At 41.4% G+C, this 19,209-nt stretch overlaps 4 protein-coding genes across 7 annotated transcripts; 3 read left to right on the plus strand and 1 right to left on the minus strand.

The window, feature by feature from the left end:
* The first annotated feature begins 307 nt into the window (after positions 1-307).
* On the plus strand, positions 308-4,020 carry Act5C (Actin 5C). 2 transcript variants are annotated; one of them, XM_017180679.3, is made up of 2 exons: positions 308-462; positions 2,198-4,020. In XM_017180679.3, exon 2 carries the CDS (start codon positions 2,206-2,208, stop codon positions 3,334-3,336), a length of 1,131 nt encoding a protein of 376 aa, XP_017036168.2. In that variant the 5' UTR covers positions 308-462; positions 2,198-2,205; the 3' UTR covers positions 3,337-4,020. The 2 variants fall into 2 exon arrangements, with proteins under 2 accessions (XP_017036168.2, XP_017036167.2); XM_017180678.3 differs by lacking the exon at positions 308-462 and adding an exon at positions 1,387-1,538.
* A 1,243-nt stretch (positions 4,021-5,263) lies between these two features.
* Positions 5,264-7,839, plus strand: LOC108084466 (putative fatty acyl-CoA reductase CG5065). Its single transcript, XM_017180677.3, has 8 exons — positions 5,264-5,549; positions 5,656-5,941; positions 6,173-6,409; positions 6,469-6,578; positions 6,637-7,031; positions 7,110-7,180; positions 7,252-7,377; positions 7,563-7,839. Exons 1-8 carry the CDS (start codon positions 5,495-5,497, stop codon positions 7,783-7,785), a joined length of 1,503 nt encoding a protein of 500 aa, XP_017036166.1. The 5' UTR covers positions 5,264-5,494; the 3' UTR covers positions 7,786-7,839.
* A 322-nt stretch (positions 7,840-8,161) lies between these two features.
* Positions 8,162-13,388, plus strand: LOC108084483 (modifier of mdg4). Of its 2 annotated transcripts, none has more exons than XM_017180709.3 (5): positions 8,162-8,782; positions 8,848-9,514; positions 9,576-9,812; positions 9,880-10,026; positions 13,069-13,388. In XM_017180709.3, exons 1-5 carry the CDS (start codon positions 8,513-8,515, stop codon positions 13,386-13,388), a joined length of 1,641 nt encoding a protein of 546 aa, XP_017036198.1. In that variant the 5' UTR covers positions 8,162-8,512. The 2 variants fall into 2 exon arrangements, with proteins under 2 accessions (XP_017036198.1, XP_017036199.1); XM_017180710.3 differs by lacking the exon at positions 13,069-13,388 and adding an exon at positions 10,754-12,267.
* A 1,028-nt stretch (positions 13,389-14,416) lies between these two features.
* Shmt (serine hydroxymethyl transferase) lies at positions 14,417-18,898 on the minus strand. 2 transcript variants are annotated; one of them, XM_017180712.3, is made up of 4 exons: positions 18,692-18,898; positions 18,338-18,588; positions 16,032-16,231; positions 14,417-15,722 (listed from the first exon to the last, which is right to left on the minus strand). In XM_017180712.3, exons 2-4 carry the CDS (start codon positions 18,575-18,577, stop codon positions 14,516-14,518), a joined length of 1,647 nt encoding a protein of 548 aa, XP_017036201.1. In that variant the 5' UTR covers positions 18,578-18,588; positions 18,692-18,898; the 3' UTR covers positions 14,417-14,515. The 2 variants fall into 2 exon arrangements, with proteins under 2 accessions (XP_017036201.1, XP_017036200.1); XM_017180711.3 differs by having other exon boundaries at positions 18,682-18,898.
* Between the last annotated feature and the right edge of the window lie 311 nt (positions 18,899-19,209).

Genomic DNA, 19,209 nt, shown 5'->3' on the forward strand with positions numbered 1-19,209 from the left:
TATAGAGTATCAGAAACCCCATTGGAACTGATAGGACCCATGAATACACTGCACACACACACACACACACACACACTTGGAGAGTGCAGACATTCAGAGAGAGGGAAAATTCTCCGAAAAGCGAATCGGCGAACAATTCATACCCATATATGGTAAAACTTTGGACGCGGCTCAAAGAGAAGAGAGCCGGTTTTGGCTGTGCGCTGATAAGGCGAGCGGCGAACTGTTGAGCGGTACGGAAAATGCGGGGTGGGTGTTGGGCCGGCGGTACACGAGCGGCCCGGCTTTATAAAACGGGCGGCACCGACCAGTTTTCATATCACTACCGTTTGAGTTCTTGTGCTGTGTGGATACTCCTCCCGACGCAAACCGCTCCATCAGCCAGCAGTCGTCTACTTAGAGACACCAACCGAAAGACTTAATTTATATTTATTTAATTAATTTTAATAAAACAGACCAAAAGTAAGTATACCGTAGTACCGCGATGGTTGTGTGAAAAGACGTTACTTTTTTTGATAAACCAAATATTTTTTTGTGTGCCAGTGCTAAAAAGTGATCTGAAAACCCAAGCCAGTTACAAGAGTTATTGTATTGATCAAAACTCAGAAATCTGCAAGGCAAAAGCTTTGACCGTTTGGCTACAAATTGAAAATCAAAAACGCCCTGCTTGATAATACCATAACTCCGAAATAAGCAACAAAAACCCCCAGGCCTTCTTCGTATCACATCAGGATAGTCCAATAAGAACCCCTTAAGTGTACAGTTATCAGACATAAATCCCCTGTAAATCCACCAATTTTATGAGATCACTGCGATTACTCGCCTATAAAAGTGGGCGTGTCACGACGATTTCACCCAAAGATAGTCCAAAAATCATGGCGACAGTTTCGTTTCGTCTCTGTGCTTTCTGCACACTTTCTTTTTCCCACGCCTCACGAAACCAGAGCGTTCGATCGTTCGAACAGCGATCATAGTTTCTATGTTTACGCGGTGGTTCCAATAACTGCGGAATGCGAGCAATAATCTGAAACTTGGATTTGGATCAAGATCCGTCGTCGCTTGTGACGTAGGCAGCAGATCGCATCGCGTCATTAAGGCCGAATCGGCTTAAACAGAATTTTTGCCGGTTTTCCAAGTCGGCGCTGCAAAAATGGAGAAAACCTTCGGCTTTGCATACATGCATGTGCGAGTGTGTGTGAGTGAGCCCGAGCGAGAGAGTGCACGAAAGGCGAAGCGATTGCTTTTCGCCCCGAAACATGACCATATATGGTCACAAAACTTGGCAGCCGCAACTCAACACACCAGCGCTCTCTGTCGCACGCATGCGCCGGGTCCCTGTGGTGAGCGCGGCAGAGAGAGAGAGCGAGAGGGCGAGGGAGATAGGCGGCCGCCATCGCAGGCAGCGGGAATCGTGGTTAACTGGCATTCGCCGTTCGTCCGCTTCGTTTAATCATTCCTCTTTCGACAGTCGTTCGGTGCGGACCAGTTCACTTGAGCTCTCTCTTTCTCGCCTTGAATTTGTTTAATTAAACAAAAAGGTAACGGCTTTTGGCTCTCGGGTGAAAATTTGTGCAGTTAGCTGAAAGTATTTCGCGATTTTTTTTTAACCGTGTGCGATTTTGAAATAAATTAAATTGATTTTTTTTTTTTTCAAACAGGCGCCATCTTAAGGCTGCTCACATATAAAAGTGTCCTCTCCTTCAGCGGTTCCCTTTTGCACCGGCTTTTGTAAAAGTTCTTCGTGTCTCCTTTCATTTTTTTTTTTAGATTTTTTTCCGTTATCCAAATTACTATTTTTTTGTTCTTTTCTTTTTTGGGTGGGGCCTTTTGATACGTTTAATTCGTTTTTTACAGTTATCAAAAATTTGCAAAAGCAATTAACCTAAAAATGTATATTGATACATTTTAAAAATAATATGAAAAAGAGTGCTGAGAAATATACATATAGTCTATGATTCAAAGTGTTTAAACTCAAACTAGCTTTTATTGAGCAGTATTTTAATTTTTTAATTTAACTTGGCTGAATACGAAAAGACTTATAATCTTGATTTTGACTTCCTAGGCCAGTGAAAAAAACTAAAAAAAAATTTCACACATATTAGAAGTAAATGGTTTAAAAATATTTTTTATTATTTTTTTTTTTGCCAAATTTTATTTTTAACTGAAACTAACCAGCATTTATTTCCTTCAATTGCAGCTTACAAAATGTGTGACGAGGAAGTTGCTGCATTGGTTGTCGACAACGGCTCCGGCATGTGCAAGGCTGGTTTCGCCGGAGACGATGCGCCCCGCGCCGTCTTCCCCTCGATTGTGGGTCGCCCCCGCCACCAGGGTGTGATGGTCGGTATGGGCCAGAAGGACTCCTACGTCGGTGATGAGGCCCAGAGCAAGCGTGGTATCCTCACCCTGAAGTACCCCATTGAGCACGGTATCGTGACCAACTGGGATGATATGGAGAAGATCTGGCACCACACCTTCTACAATGAGCTGCGTGTGGCCCCCGAGGAGCACCCCGTGCTGCTGACCGAGGCCCCCTTGAACCCGAAGGCCAACCGTGAGAAGATGACACAGATCATGTTCGAGACCTTCAACACACCCGCCATGTACGTGGCCATCCAGGCCGTGCTCTCCCTGTACGCCTCTGGCCGTACCACCGGTATTGTGCTGGATTCCGGCGATGGTGTCTCCCACACCGTGCCCATCTATGAGGGTTATGCCCTTCCCCACGCCATCCTGCGTCTGGATTTGGCCGGTCGCGATCTGACCGACTACCTGATGAAGATCCTGACTGAGCGTGGCTACTCTTTCACCACCACCGCTGAGCGTGAGATCGTGCGTGACATCAAGGAGAAGCTGTGCTATGTTGCTCTTGACTTCGAGCAGGAGATGGCCACCGCTGCCAGCAGCTCGTCACTGGAGAAGTCCTACGAGCTTCCCGACGGACAGGTCATCACCATTGGCAACGAGCGTTTCCGCTGCCCTGAGGCCCTGTTCCAGCCCTCGTTCTTGGGAATGGAGGCGTGCGGCATCCATGAGACCACCTACAACTCAATCATGAAGTGCGATGTCGATATCCGTAAGGATCTGTATGCCAACACTGTGCTGTCTGGTGGTACTACCATGTACCCTGGCATTGCCGATCGCATGCAGAAGGAGATCACCGCCCTGGCCCCATCCACCATGAAGATCAAGATCATTGCTCCCCCAGAGCGCAAGTACTCCGTCTGGATCGGTGGCTCCATCCTGGCTTCGCTGTCCACCTTCCAGCAGATGTGGATCTCCAAGCAGGAGTACGACGAGTCCGGCCCCTCCATTGTGCACCGCAAGTGCTTCTAAGGTGGATCAGGATCAGGAGGAGTGGTTAGAAGAGGAACAGGAGGAGGAGGAGAAAGCGAAGAAGGAGGAGGAAACAGCAGCAGCAGTAGTGCAAGTGCGAGTGGTGGCAGTTTGGAGTGCAGCACAACAACAACACCAATCAGAAGATGAAAAGCAGAAGCAGCAGCAAGAAGCAACACACAAGCATCATCATGATCATCGTGCATCCGGTGCCAATAGCATTATTATTGGCGCGTTGTGTTGTGTTGTAGCATTAATTTAATTAATTTATTCCACATGAAATATGATAAACTATGTATTTTTTGTTTTTTTTTTTTTTTGTATACCTTTTAATATAACAACTACAAACAAACAAAAAAGCAAAGAAACAGCATATTCTGCCATTTCACAGACACACCAAAACACACACAAACACGAACACACCTGCACATGCAGCAGAACACACACACACACTCGCGGCATGACAAAGACATGAACATCATCATCCGGAGGATCAAGAAAAAGAACAGATATTCCCCAAAGCAAAAAAGACAAAACATGAAGAACACACAAAAGCAATGCAAAACACAAACAACACACTAGCGTTTTGTAAAATTCGTCAGCAACCTTATGTATTATTTTTTAATTATGATGTAATTATAAACAAAGTGAAACAAAAATATGAAAACAAAAAGGAAAACCAAACTGTCTTCTCTTTCATCCTCCCCCGCCCCCATCCGTCTTTCTCTGTCTGCCTCCTCACTCTGCTGCCCTGCTCTCTGCTCGCTCGCTGGCGCTCTTTCCTTATTTCTGCCTGTGCCGCCGCCTCTCTTTTCAACCTTCTTTGCCGGCCGGCAAAGTTACCATTACGCCAACAACACCCACACACACACACACACACTGAGACACACTTGGCTGCAGTTTCACACACACGAGGAGCATATAAGCATATGTAATTTTTTTATTTGTACACTTTTCTAATTGCATGCGTATCGATTGATAAGTTTACGCCTGAAAATGTTAATTAAAATGTGAAAATGCAACTAAAAGAGACGAAAACCACGGAACTATTCCGGAGACTTATTAAATATTTACAAGGTACCGTTGCAGCGGCTTTTCTGGAGTTGCTGCGGGAGAGGGGGTTGGGGTCACCGACCCGAAGCTGTTAGAAACAGCTGTTAATGCTCTGCAATTTAAGAGTCCGCAGCCGCCGTCTCGCTCGCTCTTACGCACACGCATGCTAATGCCGGGAGAGTGCGATTAAAATGCCGTTTTAAGTAGCAAGAAAAAAAATACAAAAACGGGCGCTCAAAGCGGAGGAGCGGATAATACGATAAACGCGCTAACACAAATCGACTGGCATAGTTTAGTGTGCTTGTGTGTGTAAGCAGACAGAAAAAGGTTTGGATGGCATTTTCGAAATACAAATTTTGCTATGATCCTTGTTCTAAGATCCTAGAATAGATTTAATTTTATAATTGTTGAAAAGGTAGGAGTAATCGTATTGTGTTTTCAACTTTGATTCTTCCTTGTGTTGGGTTCAAAGGTTCCGTTTCTATTGCTCTTCATTTAAGCTTCGTTCTTGTTCTACTTTTTCTTCTTGTCCACACACACACATGAATCAGATTGTGGGGGGCATAACCTTAGTTAAATTTTATGTTTTTTAAAAAGATATTGAAAATAGCTTAAGTATAATTCATATTAAAAATTTGCAGAAATATAAATAAAAATTAATTAAGAAAGGTTTTTTTTTTTATGTAAAACTGTGTCTTACTATTCAATAAAGCAAAGTGTTTTTACTCGCCTAAAAATATTTACTTCATGAAAGGTGCTTAAATTAAAATAAAAACAAGTTTAAATACGTTATGTATTTAATTCTAAGCACTTGGCTTAAAATACCCTCTCTCCGATTTTTTTTAGATTTATTGTTGTTGTTCTTTTAGGCGAAATACCAATTCATTTACAGGGTATCATCCGCCACGTATATAAAGAAGGCCCTACCTAATGCGGCCCAGAATATTCAGCAATGTGTGATCCCTTTAGCCGGAGGTCAGGCAACGTGATTGTCCGGACTTGAGTATTCCCGCCTTGGATCCGGTGTACTTCGCACAGAACCACTTGGGACGGCAATACGGGCAGAGTGACAAAAGAAAAAGCACCATTATTAAATATATATACGATGACTATATCGGAAGTTTTCACGGATCAGGAAATCTTTGTGACCGGCGCCTCGGGTATGTAAATTATTATTACAGGATTTTAAAGAGGTTTTCATCTATATTAACTTATCATACACTTAATTAATTAAATTTAAATCGAATCTGCAATTTTGCGGAACAGGTTTTGTGGGCAAGGCGCTGGTCGAGAAGCTGCTCCGGTCCTGTCCAACACTAGGCCGGATTTACGTTCTGATGCGGCCCAAAAAGGGGCACAATATCGAGGAGCGTCTGCAGCTCCAATGGGAGACAAAGCTGTACGAGAGGGTGCGTAGGGAACAGCCCGATGCCCGATCCAAGTTGGTGGCCATTGCCGGGGACGTGGAGCAGTTGGGCATGGGCATCAGTGCAGCAGATCTAGAGCGATTGAAAAACGTAAACATTGTATATCACTCGGCGGCCAGTGTGCGGTATGTAAATCGTTATTATTATTAATATTTTATAAATCAATATTTAAATTATAATTATTAGCTGTGAAATATACACCCACCAGTTGTTATAATTCTCAACTTGTTTTTCGTTTTGTTTTTGGATTGAAAATTGTATTAATTTGTCTTAAATTTAAATTAATTTATGGTGCTATATAATGATATGTAAAATAATTTTTCAAAAATAATATATGTACATCTTTTGCTCCATAGTTTTGACGACCCCCTACGCACCGCCATATTAATGAATACCCGCGGCACCCATGAACTGATCAAGCTGGCCCTGGGTTGGCGTAAACTCAAGGCCTTTGTCCACGTGTCCACCACGTATGCAAACCCCGGAGTTCTGGAGGTAGAGGAGCGCGTCTATCCACCGCTGGCCGATTGGCGGACAACCATTAAGCTGGCGGAGACCTACGACGAGGAGACTTTGAACATCTACAATCTCAAGTGAGTAATGACGATATATCTAAGGAACTACATATAGAATCTATATGTCCTCCTGGCAGGTATGGAAATTTCCAGCCCAATACGTACACCTTTACAAAGAGCTTGGCCGAGCAGGTTGTCAACGACTACAGGGATCAGCTGCCCATCTTTATCTTTAGGCCATCAATTGGTAAGGTTTTGTTTATACAATTTGTAAATTCCTTCATTTAAAATCCCTTTATTTACAGTGGTTTCCACCATTGAGGAGCCCATGCCCGGCTGGGCGGATAATTTCAATGGACCCACTGGCCTTCTGGTTGCCTGCGGCACTGGAATTCTTCGTTCCCAGAACTGTGATCCCAATATTGTGTCCGATTTTGTGCCCGCTGACGTGGTGGTTCGTACACTAATCACCGCAGCTTACAAGTTCATTTCGGAGGCTAAGCTCCGGCAGGAGCGTAAGGCCAAAGGCGAGGAAAGTGAGATGTATGTGATCAACTGTGCCACGGCCAATATATCACCCATAACCATGGGCGAGGTGATCGAAATTGGCAAGACTTTTATACGAAAGAATCCCTTTGAGAAGACCCTATGGCTGCCAGGTGGAAGTATGACCACCTGTCCGGTATTGCACTTTATAAGGGTGAGTAAATAATTCCTAAATAATAATAAAATGTAATTAATAAATAATTGTATATGATTCTTCGGTATATATTTCCAGTTCTGCACTATGCATTTACTCATGGCCGTTGTGGTTGACACTTTGCTGCGACTCTCTAACGAAAAGCCCTTGTAAGTGGAATAGTTTTTAATCAAAATACAAATTAAATTTGAAATTATTTAATTTCCTGTGTAAATTGCAGCCTTATGAAGCTGCAGCGTCGCATTTTTGCTGCCTTTAGTGCCCTGCAGGTTTTCGCCATGACCGAGTGGCACTTTCAGAATAACAATTTCCGGGCCCTGCATGACTTAGTTCCGGAAAATGAAATGTGAGTTCTTATTTAAAAAAGTTAAACAACTTAAAGTTAATTTAAGAAAATGCACAAAAAATACCCCTTTAGTTTTAAGTCTTTTAAATATTTCTCAATAGGATAAACTACATTTTTTTATTGTTAACATTTGAGATGTAACATTTAACATATTCTTTTATAACTCCATCCTTCCTCGCTTCCAGGTCCACCTTTGGCTTCATGCAGCATGCGAATATCAATTATGTGGACTTCTTCCAGCATGGTATACGAGGCGCCAAGGAGTTTCTATTGAATGAAGGTCCCGAAAGCAGTAAAGCCGCCAGATTCCGGGTGAAAATCTTTTACGTTTTGGACTTTTTGTGTCGCGGCATTGTGTACAGCTTCCTGCTCCGTTTGATATACAAATTTCTTGTGGGCCTGTGGTAGCCTCGTTTTATTTTATTTTCCTTAAAAAATATATATTGTGGCATTGGTTTGTAATTCTCTCGTGATTTTCTTAATATTTAATTTTTGAGAATATGGAATTCAAAATAACAGGTTTTTGTCGATCTGGCAGCGCTGTTTTCGAACAAGCGCCATCTGGTGTATTTTCTTGGCACTCCAATTATCGGCTTTGCAAAAATAAAAAAAGTAAACTGAAAACTTAAGAAAAACTTAGTTTTGTTTCACAAAAATGTAAGCAAATTTGGTGCAATTGTAATTTTTGCCCTTTTCATGGTCCCTGAAAATGTCTTATTTATCATCGATATCATCGATACTGCGATAGGTATCGCCCAAACGATGAGTGCATATCGATAGCACACACAAGTACAGTAATTGTGAAAATTAAGGTAAACTCAGCGAATAAACAACAAGAAGAGGAGCCACCAGCAGCAGGAGGAGCAACGCGCGAAGAACACAGCGAATAGGCAGAGAATCGGTGGAGAAAGAGCCAGCGGATAAGGATTTCGGTGTTTGCCAGGACGTGCGAGGCGGGCCAGCTTCAGAGGAGAGCAGAGCAAACCCACCGCCCCCGTTGCCTCTCCTCCCCCGTTGCGGGGAGAGCGAGAAACCGCTAATTGGATTGCAGTGTTTTTTTTGTGTTTTTTTTTTTGCGGAAAGAGGGTAATAATAGGAAGATAGCCGCCGCCGCCGCGCGTGCAAGGAGGACGCAATGGCCACCACGCAGCAATACTCGCTGCGATGGAACAACTACCTGCGCCACCTCACCTACTCGCTGGACAACCATCGGCTGAACGACGACTTTGTCGATGTGAGCCTGTGCGTCGACGGGCGACGGATCAAGGCGCACAAGGTGGTTCTATCCTCCTGCTCCTCGTACTTTAAGGAGATCTTCAAGGAGAATCCGCATCCGCATCCGGTCATTATTTTTAAGTTTATCAAGTTTGAGGATCTCAACTCTATCATTGAGTTTATGTACCAGGTGGGTTTTTGCCGGCGGAAGCCATACATGGGGAAATGATTACCTCTTATTTCCTCCTCTTCCAGGGCGAAGTCAATGTGCAGCAGGAGGCCCTCCAGTCTTTTCTGCAAACCGCCGAGCTACTGGCCGTCCAGGGACTTACCGCCGAGGAGAAGGAGCGGCCGCAGCTGCCGGTGGCGCCGCTTATCAGCGAGCACAAGCTAATCAAGACCATACCGAGCACCATCCGTGCAGTTAGCGAGCAGCAGCACCAGGTTAATACGGTGGCGGCCCAGCAGGCGCAGACGGCCACACAGACCATCGAAATACCCACGGCCACGCTGCTGCAGGCCACCACCGCTAGCCAGGTGCAAACGCAGGTGGCGGCAGCTGCAGCAGCAGCCGCACAGTTGCAGCAGGTTCAACAGCAGCAGCATCATCATGTACAAACCACACAGATTCAGCACATTCAAGTGCAATCTGCACCGCCACCGCAGCAACAACAGCAGCAACAACAGCAGCAGCAGCAGCAACAACAGCAGCAGCAGCAACAACAGCAGCAGCAGCAACAACAAACCCAACCGCAACAGACGACGCCCGTGCAGACGCAGCATTTGAGCATTAGCAATGCAGTGTCTCTGCCCGCGGCCAGCACGGTGAAGAAGCGCAAGATCACCTTCTCCGACGACGATGACAACATCTACACCACCGAGACCGTTGACTATGCCAAGGATGAGCAGAACATTGTGAAAAGTAAATAAAAAAAAGAGCCATTAGGATAAAATATAATAGTACAAAATTATACCCCCCATAGCCTCCGATATGACTTTTTTACGCGGCGCCGTAAAGATGGACATACCGGATTACATTGTCGGCGAGGTGGACGATCGGCTGTCGGATGGCGCCACACCGCAAACGTCACAGGATGCCACCACAGGCGCTGCCCAGACAGTGGCCCAGTATTCCTCCGAGTACGAAATCCTCACCGAGTCTGAGATCGAGGAGAAGTATCAGGCGGATGCGGATAATGCTGAAATTACCATCGAAATGTGTGAGTATTGATAATGTATTTGTACTATTACTATAATTATAAATGTAAAATATATTCACCATTTAAGCTCGCCTGTTGGGTAATGCCAGCGGCACGGCAGCAGCGGCGGCGGCAGCGAGCGGTGGCCTGGAGGATGGAGGCGGTGGGACGGGTCCCGCGACTACGGTGTCTGTGACGCCGGTCAAGTCGGACAGCAAGTCCAGTGGGACGAATGGTGAGTGGGGTTTAGGTTTTTTATATACTTTTTTTTGTATATTTTAAGAGACGTCAGAAAATATCGATATATCAAAGCTTATATAACGATATTGAAACGTTGCGATATATGAGCGATTATTGGTTATACCGATCCACTTAATCAAAAAAAAAAAGAGACAAATATTTAAGTTGGTTAAGCAGTTTCGTATATTTCGATAATATCAAGATTTTTCTTTGAATTCGATTATTTTCGATATTTAAAATTTCGATATATCGAAGTTAAAGATATTTTGAATAAGATATAAAATTTTTCCTTTCTTTTCTTTCCTTTTTAAATTATTATTATTTTTATTTATTTTAAATTTATTTTTTAAGTTTTAACTAGTTAAATGTTTTATTTTTACATTCTTTAAGTTACTAAACCAAATATGCTTTTAAGTATTTATTTATAGCATTATCTATATTATTTATGTATTGTTTTTGTGTGTGTGTGTGTGTATGTTTTTAGTTTAAGATTAAGGTGATTGTGTAAATACCATAAGGCATTCCCTAGGAAGGTCTTGTAGCTTTGCTTCCCCCAATTAGTTGATTATTTATTTCGTGCATTAAGTATTTAGTTGTTGTTGTTGTGGCTGTCGAATATGTCTCCAACGCGTATGTCCAGCTAGGAAATTCATTGAGGGATCCATCCCATCCATTAGAGTCTGTGCCTAACTGATCTGTACGTATTTTCTGTATATTTTTAGATTCACCCAATAATAAGTGGACAGAATGTCAGTTTTGCAAAATGGTTATTACCACGGTAAATCTTTGGAGACATATTCGCACCCAACACACACCACAACCGCCCCGCAAATGCGATCTGTGCAATAAGAATTTCAAGAACAAGTACAGCCTGCGAGAGCATATACGCATCTCGCACGAGCAGAAGGTGTCTATCAAGACGGAGAACTGATCCGCCGCCATCAGCGTTGTCAGCGTTGGCCGCCTCTAAATCCAGAGTCCCGGCAATCAACATATAGTTAATTACGTCCAGCTTAGCAAAAAGAGTCGAGGAAGAGTCAGAGTCAGCCCATTCCCATTAATCCTAAAACTAGCCAAAATTTTCAACTCAAATGCAAAGCAGAAACAATTCAAGAGCATTATACTCTTAGCGTGCATATATACATATATTGCGTGTCTAAACTATATAGCCTATGTAAACATAAACATAAGATGGATAGCGTTTAGGTTCAAGTCCGAGTCAGAGCCAGAGTCAGTCGGAGAGTGGAGCTGGTAATCCCGTCGTTGACCAAGCCACATTATGATTTAGGAACACGTATATATACTAACTTTATTTATACCTTGGATAGCAAAGTACAAGAAACCCCTATGTATATAGACACACAGATCAGTGATCACAGGAATATTTAGAGTTTAAGGATTAATTAGGCCCAAATACCTTGATTTTATGTACATATACTATATTATATATTATATATAGTAGTGGCAGCCGACTTAATGTAACCCTGTCTAATACTAGTGACTAGTCTTTAAATCTCTGGAGATTTCTGTGAGCGCTTCAAGAGATTGATTCCCTTGCCAGGGCCCATGTACTTTGCTCAACCCCATCAACCTGAAACCTTAGATGAATATGAACAGAATATACCCTATATACCCTGTAGTCTTTCTATCATTGTGTACAAATTTATATATTAAAACAAATGAACTGTAATTCGATCCAGCGCTTTGTCCATGACCATTCTGTGTTCAGCATTGAAGCGTTGGGCCCCCCCTGTTTGTACATTAGCTAAATTAGTTATAGTTTATAGTTGATAGTTTATAGTTGATAGTTTATAGTTTAATTTAAGCCCAAACAAAAATTGCATGTAGAGACCACGAAAAAGCCAAGTGAAAATGGAAGTCATAATGTGTACGCTAGGATTAGGTTTGAAAGTTCGAGAGTATTTTGTCACAACCTGTAACACCTGGTAGAAATTCTCTCTATAAAGACAACTCTACATACTAAAGATAATCTAGTTAAATGAAACAACTCATACGTATTACTTATCGATCCACATATTGATCTATGTATACACAAGCATATAGTTAATGTTATATCTATACTATATATATATATATATATATATGCCCCGAAGTCCGAACTCAAGCCACTTGGAAAATATGTGTTTTTTCGCCTAGGATCTCACTAAAAAAAAAACAAGAATACAACAAAAAGAAAAAGAAGGAATGTATCAACGAAATGTAGACTCTCTGGTCAGTATGTACAATGAGCTGGAGTTGTCTTTTAAAAGTCTCTTAAAAATATGTAAATCTCTTCTTAGGTGACTTTGAAAATCTCCAGCGATTTCTGTGGCATTCCTGGCTAGAGAGTATTTAGTAGCAGATTCCATGACCTTCAAAAAAAAAAGAAAAAAATGTTTACCTTTAAGTCCCATATGTATATCTTTGTATATTGATTTATACACATCGATGAAATGAGACAAAATAACTCAATTTGAATTCGTTTTGCTAGAAACTTAAAAAAGAAAGAGACAGAGCTAGAGGGAGAAAGCAAGAGAGAGACAGCGCGAAAGGAAGAAAAATAAAAGAATTACATGTAAACAATTTCAAATGCAATGTATTTTTTGGGTAGAATTAAGAAAAAATACCTTTAATTAGCATTTTATAATTTTATAAATTTCTATTGTTATTGTTTTTACTTAAAAATTTTTTTAAATTGTATTTTGGGTTTTTAATAACCATGACTGAATGTTGAAATTTATTTTATTTCATATATTTTTATTGAAATGAACCTGAAATTTACTGTAAATAAACTTGTTTTATTGTTAATTTTAAGTTTATGGTAATTTTTTTATTTTTTAATTTAAGAACTAACCACGAATTTTAGATATTTGAAAATATTTTTGTTTAAAATGGAACTCTTACAGCTAGCTTGGCGCTAGAATTCCCAATGGGTTCTAGCTGCCATCTTATGGTAATCTGTTACTAATAACGATTCTGGCTTAAAAAATCACAAAATCAAATTCTAATATTGAATTTCCTGCTTTTCTGCTTGCAGCTTCCAGAGTAGCCTTTAAATCCGAACCTGGCAGCGGTAGTGATAGTGCATCAGGTGGCGGAGAACCACGAATCGGAGCAGCCCCAGCCACGGCCAGTGATGATGAGAACGGAGCAGGCCAAATGTTATTAGTGTGCAGCTTTTGCAAACGTCGCCTCAAGTCGGTGCATGCTTTGCGCCGGCACATAGCCTGCCGGCACTCAGAGATCCAGGGCAGGGAGCACGAGTGCTTCATTTGCATGAAGAGCTTCAAGACGAAATGGTCGCTGGCCACCCACAATTCCCGCTTCCATCGGGATCGCTCGAGCAAGGAGTCCTAAACGTATTTCGTATGTATGCTATGGTATTTTCTTTTATATATTTTGTATACAAATTTAAGCAAAAGTGAAATTAGCGTCAGCACACGTAAGTTCCTCCGCTAACTTGTTCTTAATTAGGACAATTTTTAGGAAAAAACTTCTTCTCAAAAAAGAAATCCAAGCTCAATCAGAACCAAACTATCGCGAATGACACCTAAAAAATAAGCTAAAAATTTTAAAATTTATATTAAATTAGCGTTACTTAAGAAAAATCTGAATTAAATGTATATTCCTGGCATTTTTTTTGTGCCATTTTAAAACTTAAGCGTCGGGAGGATACTTTCTTAATAATAATTTAAATTATTTCAAAAGATTGCAATGCTTAATTAAAGAATTTTATATGTTGCCTATTTTTCACCAAGACTAGATTGTTTATACATATATGCAATAGCAATAACAACATCATGAATAAACAAAATGTAGGCATATTTCCAATACCGTTTTCCTTTTTGACTGGATGAGTCCAAAAAATGTCCGCTAAAAATATTAAATTCGGACAAAGAATCTGACTTTCCGCATTAGTTTCGCTAAATGCTCAAAAACGGACGCGCAAACGGACGAATAGCGGACGAGTGTTGCGAATTCTCAGGATTATACTCGCTAATGATGTTGTAAAATAGAAATCTTATTGGGATTCCAAAAATTATAACATTTTCTGCCCTCGACAGGTTACGATAAGCTTTATTGTCATTTATGAGTCTGAATCGGAGGTTTTGTCCGCTTCAAATCCGGTAAACTTTCGTTTTTAATATCATAAACGAACCAGACAAAAGCTAAGATCTTCTCATCTTCAGAAATACAAAAACAAAATCTATACATCGTCAATATTAACCAAAATATAACACAAAAGTTATAAAATACACAAGCCTTACACTAGGCTTTCCTTTTATAAAGCTCCTTAGACTCCAGAAAAGACTCATATTTGAACATTTACTGTCCTCCCCTGGTCTGAATCCACTGTTAAATCCCAAGAAAAAAAAAATTGAAAATATGTTAGAATGGCTTCGAAATGCGTTTAATGACTTAACTACTACAAAATTTACTGCCAAAAGAGAGGTAAAAATTATCAGAGAAGGTCTCCAGTCTCCTTAGAAGGTCTCCAGTCCCGGGAGCGGGAACTTCCTGCTGAACTCCACCACCGACTTGCTGATCTCATCCTTCTTCGCCTTCACCGTTGCATTCTCCTCGAGCACCTTGTGGTAATCGGCCATTTTGGGGCTACCCGCCACCTTGGCCGCCTCGACACCGACCTTCAGGGCGTCATCGATAAAGGCCACCACCTGCTCAATGTCCTTCTCGACTAGACCGCGTGTGGTCAGGGCCGGTGTGCCAAGACGAATGCCCGAGGGATTCATCGCTGACTTATCACCGGGCACAGTGTTCTTATTACAGGCAATGCCCACCTCCTCCAGGATGTACTCGGCCTTGGCGCCGGTCAAACCAGCCTTGCGCAAATCAACCAACACCAGATGGACATCAGTGCCGCCGGTGGCCACCTGATAGCCACGAGAGATCAGGCCATCGCACAGGACCTTGGCATTCTTGAGGACCTGCGTCTGATATGCCTTAAACTCCGGTGTCTTGGCCTGCTTGAAGGCCGTGGCAATGCCGCCCACAGCATTGTTGTGTGGACCGCCCTGCAGGGATGGGAACACAGCCTGATTGATGCGCTCCTCCAGATCGTAGAGGATCTTGTCGCCATTGGGCTTGGTGGAACGGACGCCCTTGCGGAAGAAGATCACACCGGAACGTGGACCGCGCAGGGTCTTGTGCGTGGTGGTGGTCACAATGTCGGCATACTCAAACGGCGAGGGAATCAAGCCGGCGGCCACAATGCCAGCCACATGGGCCATGTCGGCCATCAGATAGGCACCGACATCGTCGCAAATCTTACGGAAACGGGCATAATCCAGCAGGCGGGAATAGCACGAGATGCCGGCAATGATGATCTGCGGACGGAAATTCTTGGCTGCCTCGGCCAGCTTGTCGTAATCGATGATGCCCGTCTCGGGGTTCACCTTGTACGGCATGCTCTCGAAGAAGATCGATGTTGCGGAGATCTTCTTGGTGGGCGTGAAGAAGCCATGGGTTAGATGGCCACCATCGGGTAGATCCAGACCCATGATGCGGTCATGTGGCCGGCACACGCCCGTATAGACGGCCAAATTGGCCGGCGACCCCGAATATGGCTGGACATTGACGCCCCACTGATCCCCGCTGAGGTTGAACAGTTCGAGGCCGCGTTTCTGGGCCAGCAGCTCGATGCAGTCGATAAACTCGTTGCCGCCATAGTAGCTGCAATGGAGAAGGTTTCAGGGATTAGTTAAGGTTTTACAGGAAATATCGATTAATCGAGGTAATCGAAGTTTATCGAGTTAGTTGTTTAAAACTCAAGGGTTTAAGCTTTTCAGAGTCACTTAAACATTTTTTAAATTACGTTTGTCTAAATTACGTCTAAAATCTAAAAAGTTATAGAAATTAATCTAAATTGTTTATCAAGTTGTTTGTTTGGCTATTTTTGACTTTGATTTGTCCTTAAGCTGATATTATTATACAAATATCGAAATATATCGATTTGCAATCGAAAAACGAAAATCCACTCACCGCTTGCCGGGATAACCCTCCGAGTACTTGTTGGTCAGGCAGGAGCTCAGACTCTCCAGCACCGCCACCGAGGTGAAGTTCTCGCTGGCAATCATCTCGAGTCCCTCGCGCTGACGCTCCTTCTCCTTCTTGATGAGATTGGCCAGCTCGGGATCGCTCTCCTCCAAAGTGGCCTGCAGCATCTTCTGGTCCGGCATGGTCTGGGGTTTAAGGATGATATATATATATATATACTATATATTCGAGGTATCGGCAGTGCAATGTGCGATGCGTTCGATGCAAAGATCGTTGGCTATATGAATGCTATGGAAAACCGATCCCTGACTCAACAGTGCGCCTATCATGTTTTTTTCTACGCCCCGATTTCAACAACAAAAATATTTATATTTATATTTATGTTGCGAAAAAAAAATACACACACTCTCAGGTTCAATGGGTTCAAATAGCTTTGGAAAAGTTCGGTTGATAAGAGGGCGATCGACTGATGGATCGACGAGCTATCGCCAAGCGGAGATTAGCCGCGGGATGCACCATGGCAACCACTTGATTCGGGCTTCTTTCTCGATTAGATTGGCCAAATAAACACAAAAGTATAGGTATATAATGGTTATGTCACCAATATACTACCCAGAGATCCCTGCTTCAAAGACCCCCTGTGGCTGGGAGCCAAGCTATTTGCGTCCTATCTGTATCCATCTATCGCGTGTTTGTCTGTCTGGGTCACGGGTTCAGGCGATAAGGATGCGGGCCCCCCTTGGGTGCTGACGTATGTGCTTTGGAAAGATCGGGAATAACGTAAGCTATAATGTTTTGAAAGTCTCAATGTTGGAATTTACTATTTCTATTAGGGAAATTTCAAAAAGATGTTTCTCTTTCTTTCAGTTTTAACCTAACCTTTCAGTTTGCTTTAGATATTTATTGAGAAATTATTGTATATTTTTTGAAATCCCATTAAAAACTGCCTTAAAGTGGGCAACAAACAAGGAAAATGATCATAACTTAGTCAACAATTCGTTAATTTTAATTCGAAAAGGTTTTTTTTTTAACTTAAATCAGCATATGGAATTTAAAATTAAAATATTTAAAATAAGTCAACCTTTTTTTAAACTATTTTGATTTAAAAATAAATTCAATAAAAACCTTATATAAATATTTAATTAATACCTCACACTTTCAAGAATAATATAATTAAAAAATCATTTTTAGTATTTAAAAAAAAAAAAGGAAGAACATCTAATAACTAAATAAATTAAATAAAGTGCTAATTTTCAGCCACGAGTCGTCGCCTAATGTTTACCGCAAAATTTTGCACTTGTCACAGGCGAAATTCAATTTAATTGGCAATGTCATATATAGCCGGCGATATCGGTATCGAACTGGCTATATATAATGTATAAACAGGTGGAAAAAAAATATAATAGAGCAACACAAAACCAAAGAAATTTGAGTAGGCCTAAAACGAGTTTAAAGCTGAGACAGCTAAATAAATCAAAGAATATTTTGCTTAAAATAATGAAACCGAAAAGTCTAATACCCTAATATTAAGTTTATAAAATTGAATGTTATAATTATATATCAATGCAACATCTAAACTATATTTTAGGTGAAGAGTAATTTATTTTTAATTTAAAGCCTGATTTTAAGTTTATAAGTAAGGTTTATACCTTAAGTTAGAAATATTTGAACATTTTTTTTTTTGGCTAAAGTAGAATATTTACAATAAATTTAAGGTTTTTTCTTTAGTTTGATTAATGTTTTAAACTGAGCATAAAAATAAGTATATACATATGTATAAATATTATTCAAAAGTATCTTTAATAATGTAAATATTTTTAATAAGCAAACCGAAGAATAATGTATATTAGTTAGAATTAAGTACAAACTAATCTTTCTCAAAAAATCCTTATAACTTTACGATGCCTATAATTATCATAAAAAAGTATATAATAAGGTAAACAATGTATGTGAATACCTAAATCTATACATACTTGTTTACTTTCCTCACAAAAAGTGAAGATTAAAAGGCTTTAGGAGGCCCAAAGATAAGAGATCACACAACATTTCCCATTGAAAATACGCTCTGGAAGAGTATTTTAAAGGAAACCAACCCCAACACAGAAAATATGCGAGAAAAACACATGGTTCCTACACCGGATCAGCACATGGCTCCGTAAAAAACAAACGAAAGCAAAGCTTTACAAGTTAAGCACTTATTTCCAATACCAACTCAAGATCCACACTACACAATACACACTTCTCCTGCTCAATTGATTAATTAATATCGTTCAGTAAACACACTCACTCACCTTCTTCGAGGTGTTTTGTTCGCAGTCCGAAAATCTTCTGATCGCGGCGAAAAATAATGGTGATGGTGCCGCCGATATCGTCCGATTTTTAGCGGCAAAGATGCGGCGGGTTAAAGCTCCTCCTACTTCCAGCTGAGTTCCAGTTCCAGAGTTAACCAGTTTCTGACTGGCGGTGTTCAGGTCCCGGCTAAAGCACAATCGAAGCTTATTTGGCAGTGTGATTGGGCGCATTCGCTGCATGTTTTTAAGGCCTACAAAAAATTACATAAATAATTTAATTAATTATGTAAGAATATACTGTCTTTTGGAATATTAAAACATATTCCACAGCCATCGGCAGGCACCTTTACAGACTTCTCTGGTTTGGCCGCTCGGCGTTCGTGGCGAAACTGTGCCTGTCCGCGTTGCCGCCGCCGCCGCCTTGCCACCGCTGATAATTGATAAGAGTTCGGCCCCTGACCCGTGACCTCAGATTACTGATAAGGCCGCCGCAAGAGATCTCCCTATCTTTTTGGCCGCATCCGAAAATATTCCCGACACTTTCAAGTTGAAAACAAAACAAAACAATGTCAGTGTTCTCCCTAAAAAACCCAGAAAATTTGCGCTTTCGCGGCTTCTGGGCACACTAAAAAAGTTCTCTCTCTACATTTTAACATTCTACACGAGAATTCGACCCCAAAAACGAGAATTCGACCCCAAGCATGTAAAACTTTGTTTTGACATTTTACTTTGAAGTTCAGAGTGACCAAGGGGAAAATATAAAAAAATATCAATATTGGGCAAAAAATATCGATATATTTAGGTTTTGAAGCATAATTGATTATAGTGGGAAAATAGCTGAATTGGCAATACTGATTCGGTCGCGGCGGCAC

The sequence above is a fragment of the Drosophila kikkawai genome, chromosome X (genome assembly GCF_030179895.1).
Source record: "Drosophila kikkawai strain 14028-0561.14 chromosome X, DkikHiC1v2, whole genome shotgun sequence".
NCBI classification, from domain to species: Eukaryota; Metazoa; Arthropoda; class Insecta; order Diptera; family Drosophilidae; genus Drosophila; species Drosophila kikkawai.

Excerpts from the sequence above, each read along its gene's own strand:
- Act5C (XM_017180679.3), top strand. The coding sequence starts at position 2,206 with ATGTGTGACGAGGAAGTTGCTGCATTGGTTGTCGACAACGGCTCCGGC.
- LOC108084466 (XM_017180677.3), top strand. The coding sequence starts at position 5,495 with ATGACTATATCGGAAGTTTTCACGGATCAGGAAATCTTTGTGACCGGC. Across the intron at positions 5,942-6,172 it reads CACTCGGCGGCCAGTGTGCG|TTTTGACGACCCCCTACGCA; the intron begins GTATGTAAATCG and ends TTTGCTCCATAG. Across the intron at positions 7,032-7,109 it reads CGGTATTGCACTTTATAAGG|TTCTGCACTATGCATTTACT; the intron begins GTGAGTAAATAA and ends ATATATTTCCAG.
- LOC108084483 (XM_017180709.3), top strand. The coding sequence starts at position 8,513 with ATGGCCACCACGCAGCAATACTCGCTGCGATGGAACAACTACCTGCGC. Across the intron at positions 8,783-8,847 it reads TCATTGAGTTTATGTACCAG|GGCGAAGTCAATGTGCAGCA; the intron begins GTGGGTTTTTGC and ends CTCCTCTTCCAG. Across the intron at positions 9,813-9,879 it reads TGAAATTACCATCGAAATGT|CTCGCCTGTTGGGTAATGCC; the intron begins GTGAGTATTGAT and ends TCACCATTTAAG.
- Shmt (XM_017180712.3), bottom strand. The coding sequence starts at position 18,577 with ATGCAGCGAATGCGCCCAATCACACTGCCAAATAAGCTTCGATTGTGC. Across the intron at positions 16,232-18,337 it reads AACAAAACACCTCGAAGAAG|ACCATGCCGGACCAGAAGAT; the intron begins GTGAGTGAGTGT and ends CTTAAACCCCAG. Across the intron at positions 15,723-16,031 it reads GAGGGTTATCCCGGCAAGCG|CTACTATGGCGGCAACGAGT; the intron begins GTGAGTGGATTT and ends TCTCCATTGCAG.